General features: G+C 33.2%; 4 protein-coding genes across 7 annotated transcripts in view; 3 read left to right on the forward strand and 1 right to left on the reverse strand.

Annotated features, from left to right (window-relative positions):
• The window catches only part of loh (lonely heart), a 78,946-nt gene that overhangs the window by 35,960 nt on the left and 21,074 nt on the right, over positions 1 to 21,912 (forward strand). For 2 of the 4 annotated variants that reach the window (XM_036360073.2, XM_036360074.2), the window contains exon 1: positions 18,746 to 18,864. Coding sequence is in view for 1 of the 4 variants with exons in the window: in XM_070107241.1 (XP_069963342.1) it covers positions 13,133 to 13,211; positions 13,475 to 13,577; positions 13,969 to 14,126 (340 nt within the window). In the remaining 3 variants the exon portion in view is untranslated. Of the gene's footprint in view, positions 1 to 13,132; positions 13,212 to 13,474; positions 13,578 to 13,968; positions 14,127 to 18,718; positions 18,865 to 21,912 lie in introns of those variants that run through there. The other 2 variants (XM_070107241.1, XM_036360072.2) reach the window with 2 other exon arrangements.
• Positions 1,007 to 2,084, forward strand: LOC106624419 (uncharacterized). Its single transcript, XM_036360077.2, has 2 exons — positions 1,007 to 1,164; positions 1,242 to 2,084. The coding sequence occupies exons 1-2, from the start codon at positions 1,114 to 1,116 to the stop codon at positions 1,929 to 1,931; spliced, it is 741 nt and encodes a 246-aa protein (XP_036215970.2). The 5' UTR covers positions 1,007 to 1,113; the 3' UTR covers positions 1,932 to 2,084.
• On the forward strand, positions 5,749 to 6,952 carry LOC106624420 (uncharacterized). The gene is made up of 2 exons (XM_014244152.3): positions 5,749 to 5,977; positions 6,038 to 6,952. The coding sequence occupies exons 1-2, from the start codon at positions 5,924 to 5,926 to the stop codon at positions 6,770 to 6,772; spliced, it is 789 nt and encodes a 262-aa protein (XP_014099627.2). The 5' UTR covers positions 5,749 to 5,923; the 3' UTR covers positions 6,773 to 6,952.
• LOC106624421 (uncharacterized) lies at positions 7,605 to 9,945 on the reverse strand. The gene is made up of 2 exons (XM_014244153.3): positions 9,759 to 9,945; positions 7,605 to 8,286 (listed from the first exon to the last, which is right to left on the reverse strand). Exons 1-2 carry the CDS (start codon positions 9,807 to 9,809, stop codon positions 7,957 to 7,959), a joined length of 381 nt encoding a protein of 126 aa, XP_014099628.1. The 5' UTR covers positions 9,810 to 9,945; the 3' UTR covers positions 7,605 to 7,956.

Raw genomic sequence — 21,912 nt, forward strand, 5'->3', positions numbered from 1 at the left:
AAACGGACACCCCTAGTCACCCTGCCTAAGTGTTTTAAAGACCATAATATAAATAATTTTGCTACAAATGTTTTGAATGGATCTAGGGCTAACATTTATAGTAGGAAAGAGGGTAACTGTTTCATTTTCCAGTTTTATTTTCATCCACTCTGCTCGATTCTAGTATACCGATGTAGGAACACGTTTTAGTTTAATGAATTTGAATCATTATATACAGCATTAGAGCTAAGTGCCTGATGGTTTTTGATTAGCTGACTTGAGAGTGAGGTTGAGGAGACACCTAACCGAAAGTTACCATATTTACTGAAACTAAACGTAACGACGTATGGAAAGTAAGAAACTAGCAAGCTTTGAGCAAAAATCAGATGAGTTTTGAATTTTCCAGCTGTCCATACGAATTTACACGTATGCCCATACTTTTTTCGATTTACCTTTAAGAATTTTCATATGTCAAGTAGTATTTTCATAGTTCCACCAAAAATTCCAGACTAGTTGAGAATAGCGAAGAAAATATGCGAAGTTGGAATAATCTCCGAAAAGCAAAAGGATGCTTAAATACAAGTTCCGTCTACTTTGTACCTTTTCAAAACTGAAGAGCGCTTGAGAAAAAATAATTTTTGGCTGTTTTTGAAATGCAGAATACGCAAGAATAGTTTTTATACCGTGTAGTTTCAACTTTTTCCGGGGGTTTTTACAATTCGGACTTTTTATAGCAAAACAAATCTTAATGCGCTTACACATGTAGTAAAAAAACGATGATCATCACAACAATAACATTCACACAACTTCAGAAGTCATAGTGCCATGAATATGCAAAATAAAAAAAATAAACAATAAAAAAATAAAATGGAGAACAAACAAACCGCAAAAATAAAGTAAGAGCGTTGAAAGCCGTGCCGATCTCCAAATATAAAGAGTTCGGCAGAATAAACAGTTTGTTTTCTTATTTCTACGATTTCTCAGTAGCGAAATTACATAGATACAAAAATAAAGTTTATAACCGCCGGCACCACACCGTTATGGGTATAAATAGAGGCGGCGGCTGCGCATTCGATTGTGAGTCTCAATTGAGCTGGTCAAGCGTGTGGACGTAATTAATAATAATAAAATACAATGCCGAAATTCTTCCTTGCTGCACTTCTCTGCGTTGCTGCGTGCGCACAGGTGAGTAAATTTGCTAAAGATTGCAAAGTATAGTGAAACAAGCAATTAAACATGGATATTTTCTCGTTTTCAATTAGTTGTCTTTCGCTGCCAGCATTGCCGAAGCGATCGACGCTGATCTGCGCGTAAATCTCGACGGATACAACAAGATCCTTGTCGGAGTCGATGAGGCACACAAAGCCAATCTCGAGAAACTGATCGCCCAGACCGAGGCTGCGCTCAAGGAGACCGACAGCAAAGCGAAGACCACTATTTTGGATGGCCTTACTGGCACATACCCTGAAGAATTCAATCAGTATTTGAACAAGAAATTGCAGGAATTGAATGTCGATGGTGAAATCCAACAATCCATCGAATTCTACACGGCTTTGTTGCCTAAATCTGAGTCCGGTGAATTCAAGACTGATATTGAGAAGTCCATCGAACGCTTGAATGCTATCGCAAAGGAAGCTGATGCCGCTAAAAAGGTGGAAAGTTACCTGAAATTCAACCAAGACCATCGTGCCAGTTTCCAGGAATACTTGAAGAACCAAACCTTGCCACAGATCGAGAACTCATTGAACGGTGCCATCAAATTCTTTGACGGTTTGCTCGCTGAGACCGATATCAAGTACAAAGATGAAATTGCCGCTTTGAAGGTTAAGGCTGAAGGTGGTTTGACTGCCGCCAGCTTGGAAGACAAACAAAAGGTTTACTTCGAAGTTACCAACCCCGAAAACAAAGACGTCTTCAACTACTTGAGAGAAAAATACGTTGAAAAGCAATAGATGTTAAGTCGTCTAATGAGTTTTGTATGAAATAATTGTGTGTAATCGTAAATTTAACTTATTTCAAAATTGAAAAAGGTGTGTCGTTAAATGGACCTGTCTATTGGCGTACGTGTGAAAATAAAAATTAGAAAAGCATTTTGCTAAAATGAAGTGATTTTTGTATTCTTTTTATTGTTTGTTTCTCATTTTAATAGAGCCATATAAACGTTTTCGTGTTACGAATTAACTGCTAACTGAGAGATGCTTAGACAAGTCTTTATGCTTATTAGGCAAGCTGATTAGACAATTTTTATACATTTACTTTTTATTGATTTTTCTGTTTTTATTTCTAGAATATGAACTTGTTTATTTCCTTAAGTTTGTGTTTTTTGAGTGATTCTTAAGAGGCTTGTGTATATTATGTAAATTATTTAACCTGAATTTGCATTTGAAAGCATGTTGTGTCATCTAATTATGCAAAGTAGTACAAATTTAAAAAAAAAATTATTAAATTTTGTTTATTTATTTTGATTTATTTATTAACTAGTTTATTATAAATTCTAGCAGAAATACGAAATTTCTCCTCATGTATTATTTATTGAAATTATTTATTAAAATTTGCCGGAGCGTAATGCCACTTAACACAGTTGATCTGAACTTAAAAATCGGTTAAGTAGCCAGTAGCTCCAATTTATTGTTATTGCTGACTTTTATTGATCTTGAGTGATAGCAACAGTTACCACGGAATTATTCGGTGAATTACTTTTTAAATTTCATTCCATTAGAAATTGCCTACACTAAAAGGATGGAAAACATGTAAGGACGCAAAGATACCTAGATTTCAACTCGCCGCTTCATTTTGATCATTTCGATTATTTATATATACATATATAATCCCATATCTAACTCGATTAGTTTCGGTGATACACACAACCGTTAGTTGAACAAAACTATTATACTCTGTAGTTTGTTGCAAGAGTATAAAAAGAAAATGTTGACTCAATAAAGTAGTGTAAAATTAAAAACATTTTTTTTTTCATATTTCGGTCTGCTTTACCTTTAAAAACAAATAATTAAGCTAAGTTCTGATGTAACCAAACATTTTATGCTTTCGCAATTTGAAAGATCTATAGCGGGGAAAAACTTTCAGGTATTGCAAAACTTTATATGAAGAATTGTTGCTAAACAATTCAACATACATTATTCAAAGAAATAGAATGGATAATTTTTGGTATCTTATTAACTTATGTATGTTATGAGTCATAGTTTCATTACTATATTTTGCAGGTTCGAATTATTTGTATTAAGATCAACTTAATTAGCCCAAATGAGATATACTCATATGTGATATAAAGTGTATACTTGTCTTGTGCTAGTGTGATCCGTTGCACCAAATTACAGTTTTGTATCTCAACCAAGCCCTTTTTGATAATTAAAACATCTAAATTTTTACGCAAGCTATCGCGTGCACGGATAGACAGACTGATAGTCACGCGGAATTCAATCGTCTCATCATACTGTATATAACTCAATATCTTTCTCGTTTAGTTTTATGTGAACAAAAGTATTATAATCTTTTTTGCAACATGTTGCGAGAGTACAATAACATACTTAATCGATATCTTAAATAGTTTTGGAGTTACAGCTTTTTAAGGTTTAGCCGCTCAATTTAATCAGCTCCGTCAGTTTATCTTTGAACGTATGTTTCTTAAAACTAGATTTTAAAAATTTGCTTGAGTGATTACGCGTAGACAAATAATCCGGCTACTATAAACATTTATTGCATGTACTCATATAGTTCTCCATACCTACCACGTTGGCTTAAAATGACCAACATTTTGGTAAAATTAAACTTTTTTTTAAACGTCGCAATTTTCTCAATTTTGTAATTTTTTTTTTTCGTTTATAGATCACTGTACTGAATTTTGATTATTTTTCGACTATAGGTCATTGCACGGACAAAATCATCTGCAGCACTTTTTTTAGGTTTCGTTTTGGCTGGAGGCCGCAGTTACTGTAGCACTAGAGGAACTTATTTTTTTAGAGCCATTGGAAATATCCTCGAAAATTTTTAAAATCTTTTTCATTAAATCTCCACTTTTAAAGCTGTCACACTAGGTGTGCCCTGAGTCTCTTCAGTCTGAATGGCTCCTTTTATGTATTAAGTGGTGGTTGAATTGTGTCGAATCTTGATTGAAGCTTGCATATATCGATAACAGTAGCATATAAATAAACAAAAACTAAAGAGATCAGCATCTTACGTTGCATCCAAATTACTGATGAAGCCAACCAATTACGGTAATTTTTTTGCTATTTCTTGTTAACATTTTCAAGTAGGAAGTAGTTTCAAGTAGTATATATGTTATCTTTCATGATAGTCAAGTTCGACTCTTAAATAAAAAAACAAATCAATTAAATATTCGTAAACAAATTTTAAGTGAGTAAACTATTGACTGAGTTCCTGACCGTTTATCTTGCGAACGAAATTATATTAGGCTACAGTTGGATGATTTTTGATTAAGCAATCGGATATGTTGTAACATGAATCTTAAAAGCGTCTTTATTTGTTAGAGCGTGCTCAGATAGTTGCGTGTTTATGATTGCATAGTTTACTACAAATCGAATAATTAGTATAATTCAAAAATAGGCTGTATTTATAAATCTCACAAGTGTAAAGCGGAAGGTCTCATGCACTGTGAGGATATAATAAAAATATGAAATACCTGGGGAGTACATAACTATGAATACACTTAACCAATAATCATTATTAAAATATATTAAAACTGTTTTAAAACAACTATTTGTTTTACAATTTTGGTCTAAGTGCCGATGTCCTCATTTCGAGCGTTAGTAAATCTTTTTAATCTGATTTGAGTAATTAATTCCATTAAATTGTTTTTTATTTGCCTCTGCGTCTTCTGAATTCACGGAGCAGACAAAACTGAGTCACTTCAATTGCTTAGTAGGAATCTGCAGAGACGATTACCTCAATTTAATTATAGTGCATATTTTTCTAGGCTTATACAGGGTGGTTTAAAATCCAAAATGTTTGGGATATACTATTGAGATGACGGTTCTTGTTCGTAAGCAAATTCATTTCTACAGTAGACCTAACTATTAACACAGTGATTCGGAAATGACTATAGAGAGTTAAGCTATATTTTGTTCGAAGAGTAGAAATAGTAATAGTATAAATTAAAGTTTGCACTGCGACCTTAGGTCTTTTGTGCCTCACATACGCCGAACACTTTGATGAATTTAAGAATATTGCTGATATAACTTATATTGCGGATATGTAGGTTAGTAGCAACCTGTAGATTGCTGCCAATATCTTTTCTGTCTAGTCTCTACTTTTTGCACAACAGCACCTTTTTGTTTTCGGGACCACGATATAAGGTTCTGGTCTCACCATTCTATAAGCCGCTGGACAGCTGCAAAGTTTGTCAGTCAGTTTATTCCCAGCTTCCCCATTTGTGTTCCGGCCACATACTTGTATAACGCGAACTCTGTTGCAGAACACGAAGGAATTTTAAAAGAAACCTTTACTTTCTCTACACATGAATGAAATTCGCTTCATATTTTTCACTTTTGGATCAACCTTTTCGTGCATTAATTCTGTTTGCCAAAGCTGGCTTACCTCTTCAAAATATGCATTTAGTACATTGCTCTTACAATTGTCATTGAAAATTCCAAACAAATAAATTGAAATGAAGAATGATTAATACAGACCTCGGTCTGCGAGTGAGAGGAACCAAGTTGGCGTTTAATTGCATTTGCATGCTGCCAGTCAGTAATAACTTAGCTACCGAAATAGACCTATGCACTTGTTGAATATTCTTTTAATGTGATTTTCTTATAAGAAAGATTTAAATGACTTTAAAATAAGTTTTTACCGTGTAACTCGCAATAAAATTGGGTTGCATGCACGCCAAACGCACTTTAAGACGCTTGAGTGCCTCAACACCAACAGTAAGCAATAAGCTTCGCAAATAGAAAGTTAAGTGAACACAATGCTTTGGCTAAAGCTGCTGCTGATCAATCTTCAAATAATCCTCGCATTGCAGGTATGAAGAAAATGAAACTTATATGAAACTAGATTGAGAAAAAAGTGTCTTCCTACTAAGTTGTGCATCGCCGCCAATACAGCCGAAGTGGACGTGGACGAACTGAAGTCGCAAATCAGCAGTCACCTAAGCTACACAGCACGTCGGCTTGCGCGCATTCAGCAGGACGTCGACGAAAAGTATGCCATCGAATTGGAGCAACTGCTGGCGCGTTACTTAAAAGCCGCCAATGCCGAGGATCCTCTAGTCGAGGAGAAGCAGCTACTAGAGTACGAAGGGGAGCAACGGCAGGCATTTATGGCTTATGTAAATCTGCAGTACGATGAGCAATTCCTCAACGAGGACATACGCGTACAAGAGTGGAGCATGCGCACGCTGATGACGGAGGTAAGCGGTCCATTGGCTGAGGAAATTGAAAAGATCTTGCCAGCTTATGAGAGTGCTGTGAAGATTGATGACTTCGACCAGAAATATGCTGCTTTCACCGGTATACAGGAGACATTTTCGCCGGCATTGTGGCAGCTGATCGACGCTGAACCGGAGGAGGAAGCGGTGCTCAATGTACAGCTGAAGTTTTTTAAGGAGTTTTTGCTCTACCTGCAGAAGCAGGAAGATGCTGCCTCTTTCGCCGCAATACTAAAAGATGCATTAAATGTTGTAGAGTCGGCGCTGATGAGTGCGGATCTCAAGCCAAAGATAGAGGTGCTAGATAGTTTTGATGATTTGACGACGAAATTTCGGCGATATTTGGATTATAAGGTACTGGAATTTCAGTTTGATCGATTTGGACAGTAAAAGTGCGGTTTAGTAATTTTGTGTTCAATGTGTTAGAAATATTCGAAAATATTGTGTGAAAATTGGTGTGCATTTATTTGGAGTAATTAAATTAAATAACTAAAAAAAAAATACAAATACAAATTCAATGTGTTAAGTGAATTTAATACAAATATATATATATGAGACATTTGCCATGTATATATATTTATTTGAATGTAGGAATTACAAAAATTTTCCAATAAAATATAAATATTGGCGTATCAGTTTATTATTTCAACCAAGTAGGTGACGCAATTGTATATTTATTGTTTTCAGTGGTTAATCTAGGAAAGTGCTTAAGTCAACTTGCACGAAAACTTATATAAAAACCATACAAAAGGAAGTTGTATAACGAAAAATGGCACTTTATGGATATGTGTGTACTTTTCTCGTTTAATAAGGTCAACCAGTACACAACAAAGTTTTCTCGTTTAAACAAGCTAACTAAAGTACAATATTTTATGAAGGACTGCTTGGGTACGCTTTTAAGTATACTTACTCTTCATATTGACCAGAAATGATTCACACAAATACATGAGTATGTTTTCATATGTACAAAGAAACGAGAAATAAATCTTAGGTTAAAGAAAGCGGTAATATTTGCTATGGTGACGTCAGAAAAGCCGGACGCGTTGTATTTTGTACATCGCGCAAAGTTTGAAGCAAGCAAAAAATGTCTCAAAATCGGAACTAACAAGGTTGTTCTTTGCTTCAAAGATATCTAGCGTTGTTTAATTTTATATGTTTTTTTAAACGAGTGGTAATTTCGCTTAGTTTCATGTTCCTTAAAAGTTGCTAATAAAATACCATCTAAATTTTTTCTTAATTTTATTCCGATATATCGCTTGAGTGGTAATTGAGGAAGTAATTGATTTTATTAATATTAAGCCTACTATTTATTGTTATAACATAATTGCAACACCCATAATAATACTATTTAAGTAAAAGATAATTATACTAAATTAACGAACAATAAATATAAAAAATGTGAATCGAAGAGCGCAGCAAACTTTTAGAAAAACATTTTCCATTTCCTATCAGAGCATTTGTATAGGTAACTGAAGAAAACACAATCGGAGTGTATATAACATACATACAAACATTGAAACCAACTAAATTCATACAAGTAATTTAAAAAGATCTTTCAAGTTCTATGGGTTTGCCTATATTTTTCGGAAACCCTTCATATTCAAATAATCCTCCAGGTCTTTGGTGCGCTCAACCAGCCAAACGGAATAGAAAAATTGCCGCTGCATCTCATTGTAGTCGTGTTCCACCAGCGCCGAGCTCACTAAGTTGTAGAGTTCCTGCAGTTCGGCCGCGAATTGCTCGTTCTCTTCCTGCAGCAGATTGGCGAAGAAGTTGCGATATTTACCGAGATTGCGTTGAAAGTGCAGCATTGATGAGCATTTCTCGCTGGGTTCGATTGTCTCGTTATCGCTATTTGTGCAGTCGGGATCGCGTGGTATGAGGAAGGCGGTCGAGCGTGTGAACTGACAAGACAAAATATGGGTGGTACAAATGCGATTAATTAAATTGCGTAAATGTGTTGTTTTTGTTTAATCGTATACGTATTAATTTGCATGCATATGAGCAGTTAGTCAAAACAATTATTGTAAACATTATTTTTTGTTGTTTGTTGTTTTTTTTTGCAAATTTGAAGTATAGTAAATGTAAGTATATTGGATTTATAGAAAAATATCTTAAATAAATAATATGTGGTCAATACAACTCTATTTAAAATTTTAATTTTACTTACATTCGAAATTTCGAAAACTATTTGTAATAAATATTGAAATTTTTTAATAGCCAGTAAGAAATTTGTTTATAATTTCTGTTATTTTTTTTAATATGGATCAGATTTAGCTTTATTGAAACTTTTTAATTTTTAGTAAAATATTTTTGAAAATTTCTCTTAAATTTTTTAAAAATATGGATTTAGATTTTTTAAATTTTTTTAAAATTATATTCAGTAAAAATTTTTTTTATAATATCTGTTAATTTATTTTAATATGTATCAGATTTAGATTTATTGAAATTTTTTAATCTTTAGTAAAATATTTTTGAAAATTTCTCTTAAATTTTTTAAAAAATATGGATTTAGATTTCTCTTATTTTTTAAATTAATAACTCGTATAGTATTTTTAATATTTTCCAACTATTCAGCGTGGGTAATTAAATATTTTAAAATTTTCAATGTCACTCTCAAAATTTGCTTACTAGTACTTTTTTCTGTCTTTTTGGATATATTCTCAAGCATATGACGTTAAATTTAATTAAACTTACTCAATTATTATTTAGCTAAATGTAATTAAAAAATATCTAATGTCAAATCGTTTGAAATTATTTTGATGTATATAAAAAATATTATATTTTATTTTTCCTTTAAGGATATATTCTCTGGCATAGCCTGGCATTAAAATTTACTAAAATTGTTATTATATAGTTAAATTTATTAAAAAATATCTGCCGTTAAATTTTGTGAAAAAATTTTTTTGAGTATACACCACAAAAATATATTGTGTTTTCTTTTTGGATATATTCCCCAGCATGACCTGACGTTAAGATTTATTAAACTTACCTAAATTATTATTATTTACTTAAATTTTTAAAAAATGTTTGTGGTTAAGTTTTTAAAAAAAAAAGTTTTTTTTTGTACTAAATTGTTTAGAATTTAAAAAAAAAAGTTAATTATTTATTTTGCCCACATTTATTTGTTTAATTGCACAATTTGCTCTCAGCTTGATTTTGGACTAAAAAGTAAAATGTATGTAAATTTTTGTAAAGAACACAGCTCGAAAAATTTTAACTTTTATCAAATAAAATAATAGAGTTCTACATAAATCACTTTTTCACCCGTTTGAGCATCACCTTGTCTTAGCGATTAAGCTATAGTTTTTATATACAAAAAGTAGTTTTGTTAAATAATAAGCTAATATTTATGTGTCACGTGCAGCTGCTTTACCTGGTGCAACAGCAAAACACTCAACAACAACTTTTGTAATATATTAGCCATCGTTTTCGACTTTTTTCGATATTTATATAACTGTTTAATATTAAGTTCTTCCTCAAAACGCTTAGTAAAAGCAGCGGCTGATATATTTTCTGGAGAAAAATCCACTCGCGTTCGCAGTTGTTTCGAAACTGAATTGCGTTTTATAATGAAATATAAATTTTGCAATACCTAAAATCGATTTCTACAATAATATATAAGTATATATATAAATATAAAATACATGGAATGGCATGGCTTGAGTTATCGCTTAACTTACAATACTATTGATGTGCTGAACTATGTACTTGGAAGACATAAATACAACAATAAATATAAAATATTTACATACATACGCGTATTATATATAAATACAAGTGAATATATTAAAAAAGTACGCCTTTTAATTTAATACCATGCACTTACATACTGACATACATACATATAGGCTTATGTAAATATTGAATTGTGATGAGATCAGTATGGAGCGAGAAATGTAGAACTTACGGCGCCCCATAATGATCGTACTGCACTTACATACATATATACATACATACGCACATATTTGCATTTGGTCCTTATCAGCAGCAAATGATTTGCTAGTTGGGTATTTTTTAGTCATTATACTTGTGGTACATTTTTTTTTTATTTTTGTAGTAGTTACAACACTACGCATGCAACATGCGTTTATAGGAACTAAAAATGTTTAATATATATTTATATTTTTTTATGTACTTATAAATAGATTTATTACGAGAGGTGCGATTACAAATTTCTCATGGTGTTTTAAAAATAGGTTATTTGAGGTCAGAGGTGGTTGTCCCAAGAATATACACTCAAGGACGCAAAAAAGAAAAGGCCGGTTTCGAATTACTTAGAAATGTTTAATTCCTGCAAAATACTATAATATATTATATAAGGTCTTGTAAGAAGTGAGTCATTTGTTTTTGCATAAAATTTAAGGTTTTAAGTTGTGTCCGGTAACTTGCTGCTATCTCGAAGAAAATTTCATAATGCTCATAGAAATCCTCATTCTTATTGCCGAAAAACTGGAATAGTCGATTTTCATAAGCTTCTCTTGAGGCAAATTTTTCACCAGCAAAATCATTTGCTATAGGTAGGAACTGGGAGTTCCGGTCCAAGGCTGGTTTCATTGAAAATTACATATTTTAGTCGTACAAAATCTGCGGGGTTTGCCTCAAGTCTAAATTATCAATTTTAAATGAGAACGTAAATCGTTTTGAGGGCACATCGAGTGTTACAGCCTATAAATATTATTTTATGGAATTAAAATGTTTAAAAAATTAAATAGTGTTTTTTTATACACTTTATTAATACACGGTTAAGATTCTTAAGAAAAATTTAAAAATTGAATATTTTCCGAATGACATGCGATCTCCGACGGCGCTAAAAAAATACGAACTCCACAGCTGCAGTGATTCCGGCCTTCTCCGGAAATAAACTAAAAAAACACACTTTCTACTAGAATCAAAATTTGCAAAAAAAAAATCATTTTTTTTTCAAAATTTCTTACCAGGTGTGTTCTTCAAATGTGACAAATTGACCGGAAATACGTGTCACACAAATTTGTAAAAGTTTTCGCGGTTTTTAACATTTGAAAAATTTAATTCAGGTTGTGCTAATTTTCCGTACACACACACGGAAATTCTACTCAAATATTTCTTCTAAAATAACATATTATTTGAAATTTTCATATGTAAATATGTATGTGTATAATGTTTTTTTAATCTATATTCACGAGCATTGTCGATCGCTTTGAATTTATATTCCCACCAATTATGCCTAATAAATATAAAATAGCTAGAAATTTGTGTCAACAGTGAGCAGCTGTGGCCAATGCCACAATGTATAGTAAGTATACAAGCTAGTGATGGCAGGCGTTTGCCGGCTGTTGGCTGTCGGCGCTTAGCTTCAATTTCAATTACACTTGACATTCTGTGGACAACACAAGATAAAATATGCAAGAGAAGAATAAAAAATAAAGAAATGAAAAAATTAAAAATATGTATATCAAAAAAATAAAATAAAAATAAAAATAAAAAATAATAGAAAAACAAAATTGCTAAATATAAATAGTATTAAATTATTTAACAGCGAATTATGCGAGTAAATGAGGTACATATAAGAAATTCTTCGAATATTTATGATTAATTGCATTGGAAATATAGCAGAGGAAACTAAGCGCTATGTTATAGTTTGTATATAATTAAATAACAAATATATAAATTTGCACATGTGTTTGTATAAACATTTGCTTACACATATTGATTAAACTATTATTTGTTTTGATAAATTATTACTCATTGGCGTTGCTGTCTGGCTTCAAAAACTACAGGGCGTATGCGCAACTTACTAATACATATTCCTCTCCACAGAAGTATATGGACAGACACATAAGTGTCGAACACTATATGTTCTATAGTTTTCTGCGGCCAGCTCAGCAGCCGTTTCCACATCTGCTTATCAAGTGCGCTCTTGTCTGTCTGTCTGATTGCGCATTTCTCGCTAAAATTCTTCCCATCAGCGCTGGCGCCGCGTTGTTCCGGCGAATTCTTAAATTCCATTGCCGTTAGCGTTAGTAGCAGTGCAAATTTGCTGCTAAGTTTTGTCATTAAACTTTTGTGCGTCTATTTACTCTTTATTAAATGTTTGTATCTAAGCACATTGTGGCACATTTATATAAGAGATATGTGTGTGTGTGTTCATTCACTGTTTGCTATCTCAAGTGTGTTTCCAAGCGCCCAACGTTGCCAGAGTCTGAAGTTTTGCAAAGCGCGAGTACTATATAAAAAGGCATGGGTGGTGTCTGTGTGTTGGTGCGTGCGTCAATGGGTCAATTGAAAGTAAAGAAATAAATATAAAGCTATAAAATAATAAATAAATGCCTGCTACTGTGCGAGACAATGAGCTGTGAATTTGAGTCACATAAAATTAACTGTGTGTGTGTGTGTGTGTGTGTTCGTGTGATGTCTTCGTTGAAGTTCATTCAGAGTTCAGTTTAATTAAAATTGCGAATTTTATGCATACGCAGATTTTCAAGGTTCCACTGTTGATATACATATATATATATATAAATATATCGATAGACATATATAGAGATGTATATATGTATAAGCGCTATGTATTCATGAAACTCCAAATATATATAGCTATCTTTATTTACAGATAAACAAAAACTTTATATGTAATTTTCAAAAATTTACTCCTACCCAAACATACTTTTTTACTTATTGCCTTACTGTCCGTTTACATTATCTTTGTGTAGTCTTTTTGCAAGTAGTTTTCGACCCATTTAATGTTCTTCTACTCTTTTATTCCTCCCATAGCAACTCCTCGACCGGCAAACGTTATATCAGCAATGCGTGCATTGGCGTCTACAGGCGTTATCACATCTGCAACGAGCAGGTATTTGGAGCGGTCATGTACCGCCTGCACTATCATACTGCCTTATATACATACATATATGCATAAATACATGCACACATGCATATGTATACATATACACACATATATACATATACACACATATATTTATACATGTCTGCATGTTTGCACTTTTATTTATATGCGTAATTTACCCATAAATGTGTTTAATCAGTTGTTGGCTTATAACTTTATCTGCTTACCATATATTTATTCGAGTAAATTTCCTTCTGATCTCTCCACAGCCTTGCTCTGCTGCGCTTGCAGACTTTCGCGCTGTGCAATGTGCCACTTTCAATGAGGTCGATTTTCAGGGACAAAAATACACGTGGGAGCCATATATCAAAGGTTGGTGTGTAAGAGAAATACAGTGATGTTTTTTATAAATAAAGAGTTATCAATTAAAAATTACATACATACGCAATTTTTTTGCTTGCAATTGATTAAAATTACAATTTTGATTCCTTAATAATAACAAACTCTTGGCATAGTAACGCAATATATATTGTTTACTCAAAATTTTAACAAATTAATAACGAAAATATTTTCAAAAACTTATTTTTGTTATTTTTTTTTCATTAAAGCAAACTTTTTTTTATATATTTCGAAATATTAAATATGCATTAATTTGTGCTATTTTTTTTTTAGCTGCTAATTGTGTATATATAAGCTTAAATGCTTACTTTAGTCGCCGTTTAACTTCTAAACTTTAATTTCCTTTTAATTTCCTTACTACCAGAGGATGCTGAATGTGAGCTGAATTGCAAGCCAAAGGGTATGAAATACTTTGCCACACTGAACTCGTCGGTGATTGATGGTACACCGTGCTATCGGCCAGCCGAATATTATCGCTCAAATTATAGGCAGCGGGCGATGTGTGTGGAGGGTGTGTGCAAGGTGAGTGTAAAAAACTAAATAAAATTTTTTTAATAAAAACATACAACTCGACTACTGAAGGTTTAGTAAAAATAATACCCACTAAAAAGAGTTTAGAGTTAGCTGACCATTCGTTCCGGTTTGGCCGGAACAGTCTGGATTCTGAGTTAAGCGTAAAATTGTGTTGCTATTTCACTTATTATATGTCGCGATTTTTAGTGTTATATAATTTCCCTCAATCCATTTTGGTGACAAATGGTAAAAAAAAAAACGAAAATATGTTTATAATTAAATATTTATTTTTAAATAGGAAAGCTTAAATTTTATTACACATAACATTAAAGGTGTGAATTCCTCTACTAGTGATACAATTTTCCATAATTAAAAACATAAATTAGTTTTATAGCATATTTCTAGGCGACTGTAACATACTTGCTTCCCTCAAAATTGGTGTTAAATCTATTAATGTAAACTGCTGCTGCAATTAGCGGTACAGAATTTATTCGACTGTTCGATAACAGCAAAATTGTTTGCTGTGCGTTAACATGGAGCTGCAAACAGAGAATGTTAATGTAATTGCTGTTTAAAATGTTTTGCTGTGATCACAAACGATCACAAATCAACTTCTCTGTTATTAACAGCAGGCAACATTGCCTTTTTGAAATAAATTTTTTGTTTCTGGAGATAAATATTAAATGCTTAGCAGAATGTGCTGAAAATTGCGTTTCATATTTTATTTTTTTGTTAATATGGCATTGTTCAATATTTTCATTTATTCATGTTACTACCTACTCTAGAAAATATAAAAAAAAGTCGACAGCGAAACAGTTTCTATAAATACATAAAAACGACGGCACTGCCACTTCAACTCTCGAAGAGGAATAGCTAACCTAACTGTTTAAAATTAATCATGCTTCACTAAAATGAGCAGTCTCCCGCCTCTGAAGAGCCCCGTGACCGCGACTATTTATGCACACGTTAAGTGCCTACCCAAACAAACTTCTAAATGGAAAGCAATCGAGTTTTCAAAGTGGAAAGAATTGTCTCTATTTAACTATAAGTCTGTATATTTATGGCACTGCAACAAATGTTCCTTATTTAGGTGCACGTATGCCTCACATATGTACTTCTGTGAGCAAGTGAATAGAAAACTTCTTTTTCGCACAAGTACAAACTCCCCAAGCGCGCTTGTACTGACTGCAGCTGTTTTGAATCATTTCCAATTGCATAATTTGCCACAGCGGTGTGAGCGCTTGTCACTTTCGCCGCACTCGCAAATCAAATCAAGTGGAATGGAAAGTGTTTGCCAGCCATTTCGTTTGAGGAAATGAAAAGCGCCAAGGCACATATAAACAATAACATGCAAGCTGCTTAACCATTTGTCCCATATTTTGTTGTACAGATAAATAAATCAATAAAATATCTTGCGCTACAACTCAAATTACGTGATTCAACCGCAGATTTTTATTGCATCAACGCCTCAATGTATGCCACACACAATTCGCGGCAAACAAACACACCGACTATTGCGCATTCGAGTTAAAAGAAATCTTTCGTGCGTGTGTATGTGTGTATGTGCGCGCAGACATTATGTGTCGAGGCGAGCATAATAAGCCGTTTTGCGGTTTAAGTACTTTGCAGGGGTTGTCTGCTGATGAAAAATGCCTACGAAATATGCAGTCATATCGAAGGTGCTTTTGTCGTCACCTTTGTTGCTGCTGTGCTGCTTGATTGCATTTTAATCGTTTTCGATTTTTATTCAATTTCAAAAGCCGCAAAAGTAGTGCGCTAGAGCGCATTAATATTTAGGTGTTTGTTTCTTGATGAACAAGGTGAATTTCAAATGCAAGCTTCTTGATTTCAAAACAATAAATGTGTAAATACTTGCACAGCATTTACATTTACAGTGAGATCGTCTGGGTCTAGGTATAAAATCTGCTAGTTCTTCTGACTATTGTTTCCTTGAGTATATATTCTTTTTTACAAAAACTTCGAAAATTGTAAAAAATTAGAGTAAGCTCATAGACTCTGGGTTTGATAAAGAAATCGTTTCTTTTTGTAAGATATAATGAAAAACATCATGGCCTTGGTGCCAGAGCTGGGTTCAATCCCCAAAGCAACTAACATGATCAAGTCAGACCCGCATGTTTCCAGTTAAGGAATAAAATGAGCCTCGTGTCCAAGCAGTTTCTATTAGAATGCATTGCAGACTTTGTCGACCAGACTACGGATGCAATGAACTTCGAACACGCCCTGAGCGTCATTACCAGTGCAGCTAACAACATTTTAACTTAAACAGGTTCAATATACCCGTTATAGCAACAACAACATCAAGTTATTAATAAAAGTAGATTTCTACTACTTAAAAGTTTCTCGTAAAATCCAATAGCACTATGGAGTCCAACATCACGAATTCAAGAGAGGTTCGACCAAACATCTAGCAAAGGTGTGAAATATGGCTAATTTTTGTAGAAATATGAGAATATATATTTAAACCCGTCTAATTGACTACTTCTGGCAGCCCGACATTCCACAAATAAATATTAAAAATGTGTCCACATATATATGAGAATCCATATGAGAATCTAAATACTGTTTTATTATATAATTTTACCATATTTTTGCTTGGCTCAAACAGACTAACAGCTTCTTGAAATAATTGACTCATCTGCTCAATAAATTTTTATTCGCTGCTGTCGCATTTCCAGCATCGGCAGCGCACTTCATTAAGTGCCGGCACCCATATCTTTGTGATAGATAAAGTGGCAGTAACATACCAATACACACATACACATGCACATATATATGGCACTTAGTAAACCATATATAACCACAAGTAGCTTTCGCTTTCATGCCCTGTTAATTATTTCTTCACCTTCAAATTCTTATCGACAAAAGTCAGTGCAGCAATTTTATGAGGTTTTAAGTTGGCTCGGCTGCTACTTATTCACTCTCGTTCGTCTGCCTTAAGTGGATGCACATAAATACATGAAAAACAGAATTTTGTTGTTGTTTTGTTAACAGATCGGTGGTTGATTTTTTTTAATTTCTTGTGGTTTATGAGTTCTTTTAACTCTTCAGAAGTGCGACACCATCGTGAGAGTTTCTGTTTGCTTACAACTTGGTACTAACTGTTTGTCTGCAGGAGAAGCTTTGCTCAAAAAAATAATATACCCAATCCAAAAAAAATATATACTTATACATGTATAAAGTAAGCTGCGGATGACTTAATTCCTTCCCTTTGTGAAAACCAGCAATATACTCATACAGCCAGCACTGAATTAGAAGAAATTTCTTTGAGAGCCTAAAGGCTAACTTTATATGGGTGTAGTTTAACTAACTAGCTTAACTAATTAGTTAAAAATATTAATAAGACCAATCCTCCGCCGTAAAATAGATGATCAAGAAAAGAAAATATATATTTCTATATCAAGCGGGTTGAAACCGCATTCTGTTAATAAAAATGTGAGTCACTAAACCACAAACTGTGTAACTGCGGCATTCTTCGTACGCACAATGAACTCCACCGATACATTATACGAGTATATATGTATGTGTACGTAGCAATCGCAACCTAATGTGTTAAGGGCGTTACTATTAATTAGCGGCTTGTGACTTTGTGTAGAGTGTATTCTGCTGGAAAGAAAAGTTTTCTAGGAATAAAAAAGCGATTCGAGGGGTGTTATTACTGTTAGGGTTCTCCATAAAGCAGCCAATATCAAAACACACTCCATAGTGAAGTAGAAGCTCGGCTTAACTTCTAACAATATTGTATAGAGTATTCATTTCCAAGGCTTCGAATATAATAAAAATGAAAAAAGAGGAAGGACTAAGCTCAAAGGAGATTCAGAGTTACCTCGAGAGCTGTTAATCTGAGTGCTTGGAGATTACTATAACTTTGTTAATATCGCTCGTTTAAAGCTAAATAAACGGTTGGATAAGTGAATGTGGCAAAGTGGAAATTAATATTAAGTTTCACTAAAATAGTGACATATAACAAATTGACGAGCTTATTTATATGCTTGCGCTTGCGATTGCGATTGACTTTAATTTGCCATAATGCACATCTGTTATGAATTTCAACAATATTTCAAAATGTTTATAAATAAAATTTTAAAAATTTCTTCAAAATTGCAAAAAAGAATATAATAAAATTTCAAAAAAATAAATAAAAATGCACTTGGCTTCTATACAAACAAGTGGTAAGATCAGTGCTGAGTCAGCAGCCAGCTAAGGGTATGTTTTTATTACCCATGCGCGCTCAAATGGCTGGCAAAAACAACAAACAGCTGCCTTTAAGATGCCTTCATTAGACAAGCATTAGAGCTTCATTTACTGCCTAGCGCCAAATTGAGACGCCGAGCGCGCTCCCGATTGAACGACTGATCAAGTGAACTGATTGTGCATCGTGTGCGTAAACCAAAATTCGAACGCTTGGCTTCGCTCTGCCGCCGCTGCGGCAGCGAGGCGCGAAGGTGTGCAAAAGTTGTTAAACGTCTGTGCGTTTCGTGCGAACAGCTTGGCAGTGATAGCAGCGACTGCGGCGTTTACCAGTCTGCCGCACGGCTAAGCATTCTCCAGCGCCGCTGACGCTGAGCGCCTAGGTTGGTTAGATTGGCTAGATCGTAGAAACAAGCGATTTTCAATTTCAATATCAAAACGAGACTAGCGCGTGCTGGACGTGTGTGCTTTTCGCTGTGCGGAATCGAATAGGCGTGTATTTGGAGAGTATTTTTTGAAAAGCAAATTGATTTTGGCGGTAATTTCGAAATTTTGTAGTGTTTGTGTTGGCGCGGCGGCGATGGTGCAGTTCCAAAGCTATTTTTCTGAGCAAAGTTTAGCGCGAGCGATAGTTCATGTGATTGATTGATAGAGAACTATTTAATAGATTTTATACATGTGATATGTGTTGATTGATTTGATTAGATTAGACAGTGATTTGATTGTGGAAGAGTAACTCAATTGAAAGAAATGTGTCTGCGGTGTTGTGGTGAATTGACAAAACTAAAGCAAAGCGTATGGAAGGAATTTAGTGCTATTTCAGAATTGGGTTACGATCGAAAAGAATTTTATAAATTTAAATAATGAAAAGTTCTATCAAAAACTTTGAAGAATGTAAAATAGAAGTTGAAACGAAAGAGTGGTAAATGCGGTATAAAAAAATGTGTATAAAAAAAGTGAATAATTTTTTTTTATACTGTAAAAGAAAAAACTTTATGCCAACCATCTTACAATGAAACATTTTCTATAAGGTTTTTAAAATAGTAGTAATGATTAAAAAAAAAAAAACAATTAAGTGGCGAATTAAGAAGAAAGAAGGAAACATAAAACTTTTATAAAATATTTTTTGCAAGAACTAAAAATAATTCGTAAATATGCATTAATACTAATAATAAAATATTTTTCTTCGACAAATTAAAGTCATGATTTTGTATACATATATCTTTTAAGTCTATAATTCGAGTAATCATTTCTTAATTATTTAGTGTCAGTTTCATTCGGGTTCCTCCTGCCATTTGACTGGTGCAGTTTTTTTTCCAAAATATTACTTTCGTCATCACTAGGTTTGTTGTTGTTGTTTTTGAGTTTGGCATTGTCAGTAGCAGACATGTCAACAGTTAATTGAAATTTGTTCCACCTTATTGGCAATTATGTTACGATTATTTATATGCTCCCTTTATGCACCACTCTTTGCGTTGTTATTGTATTTATTGTTGTCATGTTTTCGCTATCGAACAGATAAATTGCAACAGTGAGAACGCCAAGTGCGTTTATCTCTGTGTGTGTGTGTGTGCATGTGCGTACTGACACTTAAATGTCACAGCCAATACAGTGCAGACATACCCAGCAGAAAATTTTACGGCGACGAGGAATTTTTCTTTCATTTTCAGTGTTGTGTATGCAGCGTATTTACTATAATTTTTGTATTTTGAAAAGTCAATGAGAACTGCACTTTTTTTAAACCCAAACAGTTTCGATTTAGACATGTCTGTCGGTTCGTCCGTCTGTATATACGCAAACTAGCCCTCAGTTTTTGTGATATCGCTCTAAAATTTTGCATACATCCTTTTCGTGCTAAGAAAATGCTCACTTGTCGGAACCACTAATATCAGACTACTATAGCATATAGCTCACATACAAACTGTGCGATCGAAATCAAGTTCTTGTATGAAAAGCTTTTTTAATTGATATGATACTTTCACGAAATTCCTCATTGATTAATGTCCAGGAAAGTGGTCCAAATAAATTGTTCAGATCGGAATACTATAACTAATAGCAGCCATACAAACTGGCCTCTCAAAATCAAGATAATGATCTTTTTATACCATTTTATGCTATTAAAAACTTACTTGTGAAGGGTTTTATAACTTTTGAGCTTTTCGCGTAAATTTCAGAAATTTTATTTGCGCTCACTTTTTCCAACTGGTCATCATTGTTGAGTAAATGTTCAACGAAATACAGTTAACGCTCAACAATTAGTTTATTGTAAAGTATGTTGCACTTTGTAAATAAATACAAAATAAAGATGAAAGCATACAAATGCAACACAATACTTGAATATCTATGAATATGCCCATATTGCGGTGTTTTTTATGTACATAAGCACCTAGAAATATGTGCAGTGTGACGTTCTGTTGCATCTGTGCAAATATTTTTTACTCAAATGCATTTCAGATATAAAACGGGGGAGAGAATAAGCTAAAAATTCTTAAAGTAATATTTTTAGTAGCCTATAGGCAGTATCATTGCGTAAAAATCAAAAAAAAAACCATATATGTATTTTTTGAGAATTTTTATTCAAGTACTTAGGACTCATGCGTTAGGATTTTGATATTTTTAACACTTTTGGAAAAGGTTGTGTATAGTGACTTTAAACCAAAATTTCCGTATCGAAACTCTGTCACTATTTGTGCCTTCTTTCGAAATTTCTGCTTCTCATTTCTTTAGAGGCGGCCAATAGTACGAAAACACGCTGATTCAAAAAGAAAAATTTTAGTTTTTCAGTTTCTGTTAGACAAATAATATACATATATTTATAAATAGTCTGCCACTCATAAGCCACCATAGCGAATTTGCAAATTATGCCAAGCGTAATAACAACTAACTTTACTAACTTAAAGTGTCTTATAAGCCTTTCCATAAGCGAATATTTGTAGCATATACGTTTAAGCCGCGCTTAATAACGCATCTGAGCGGCAGATTTCAATCACTCAGCCCGATATAAGCTGTCGTATTTAGATTAGTTTACAAGTTTATACAAAATGCTGCACCAACCGAGCAGAGAATTTCGAAAAGTTGGTGGCTGCCAAAGTGGTTTGTGGTATTAGTTTTATAAAGAAAATAAAAGAGTATAAATGTATGCAAATATAATATACAAATAGTTAGTATTGCTTAAAAATTAAAAAAAAATTGATTTTTTATGGCAAAAACACGAAAATTGCGGCAATTAAATAATAATTCGTTGATTATTTTTCCAAAAAATATTGTTTACCAAGTAGTGTCCGTGTGTAGGCGCAGGCCACACAGAATACTTTTGTATTAGTAACAATTTGAATTGATTTACTTGGCTATAGCTAATTTTTATTTAAATTATTAAATCGATTTCGGTTAACAAAATTATGCATATTACATAAATATCTAATAAAATGAGTTGAGTGCGAATGGAAAGAAGCAGCACTAAATATTTATGAGTTTATATATGTATGTATAGATATATACTATATTTATGTAGCTGTAGGCTTTTTATGGAACTGAGAAATTTGCATTTTTATGCTCATTTAATTTTTCATTCATTCAAATCTTCTGC

The sequence above is a fragment of the Bactrocera oleae genome, chromosome 3, assembly GCF_042242935.1.
Source record: "Bactrocera oleae isolate idBacOlea1 chromosome 3, idBacOlea1, whole genome shotgun sequence".
In the NCBI taxonomy this organism is placed as follows: domain Eukaryota; kingdom Metazoa; phylum Arthropoda; class Insecta; order Diptera; family Tephritidae; genus Bactrocera; species Bactrocera oleae.

Excerpts from the sequence above, each read along its gene's own strand:
- LOC106624419 (XM_036360077.2), top strand. The coding sequence starts at position 1,114 with ATGCCGAAATTCTTCCTTGCTGCACTTCTCTGCGTTGCTGCGTGCGCA. Across the intron at positions 1,165-1,241 it reads GCGTTGCTGCGTGCGCACAG|TTGTCTTTCGCTGCCAGCAT; the intron begins GTGAGTAAATTT and ends GTTTTCAATTAG.
- LOC106624420 (XM_014244152.3), top strand. The coding sequence starts at position 5,924 with ATGCTTTGGCTAAAGCTGCTGCTGATCAATCTTCAAATAATCCTCGCA. Across the intron at positions 5,978-6,037 it reads AAATAATCCTCGCATTGCAG|TTGTGCATCGCCGCCAATAC; the intron begins GTATGAAGAAAA and ends CTTCCTACTAAG.
- LOC106624421 (XM_014244153.3), bottom strand. The coding sequence starts at position 9,809 with ATGGCTAATATATTACAAAAGTTGTTGTTGAGTGTTTTGCTGTTGCAC. Across the intron at positions 8,287-9,758 it reads GTGTTTTGCTGTTGCACCAG|TTCACACGCTCGACCGCCTT; the intron begins GTAAAGCAGCTG and ends TTGTCTTGTCAG.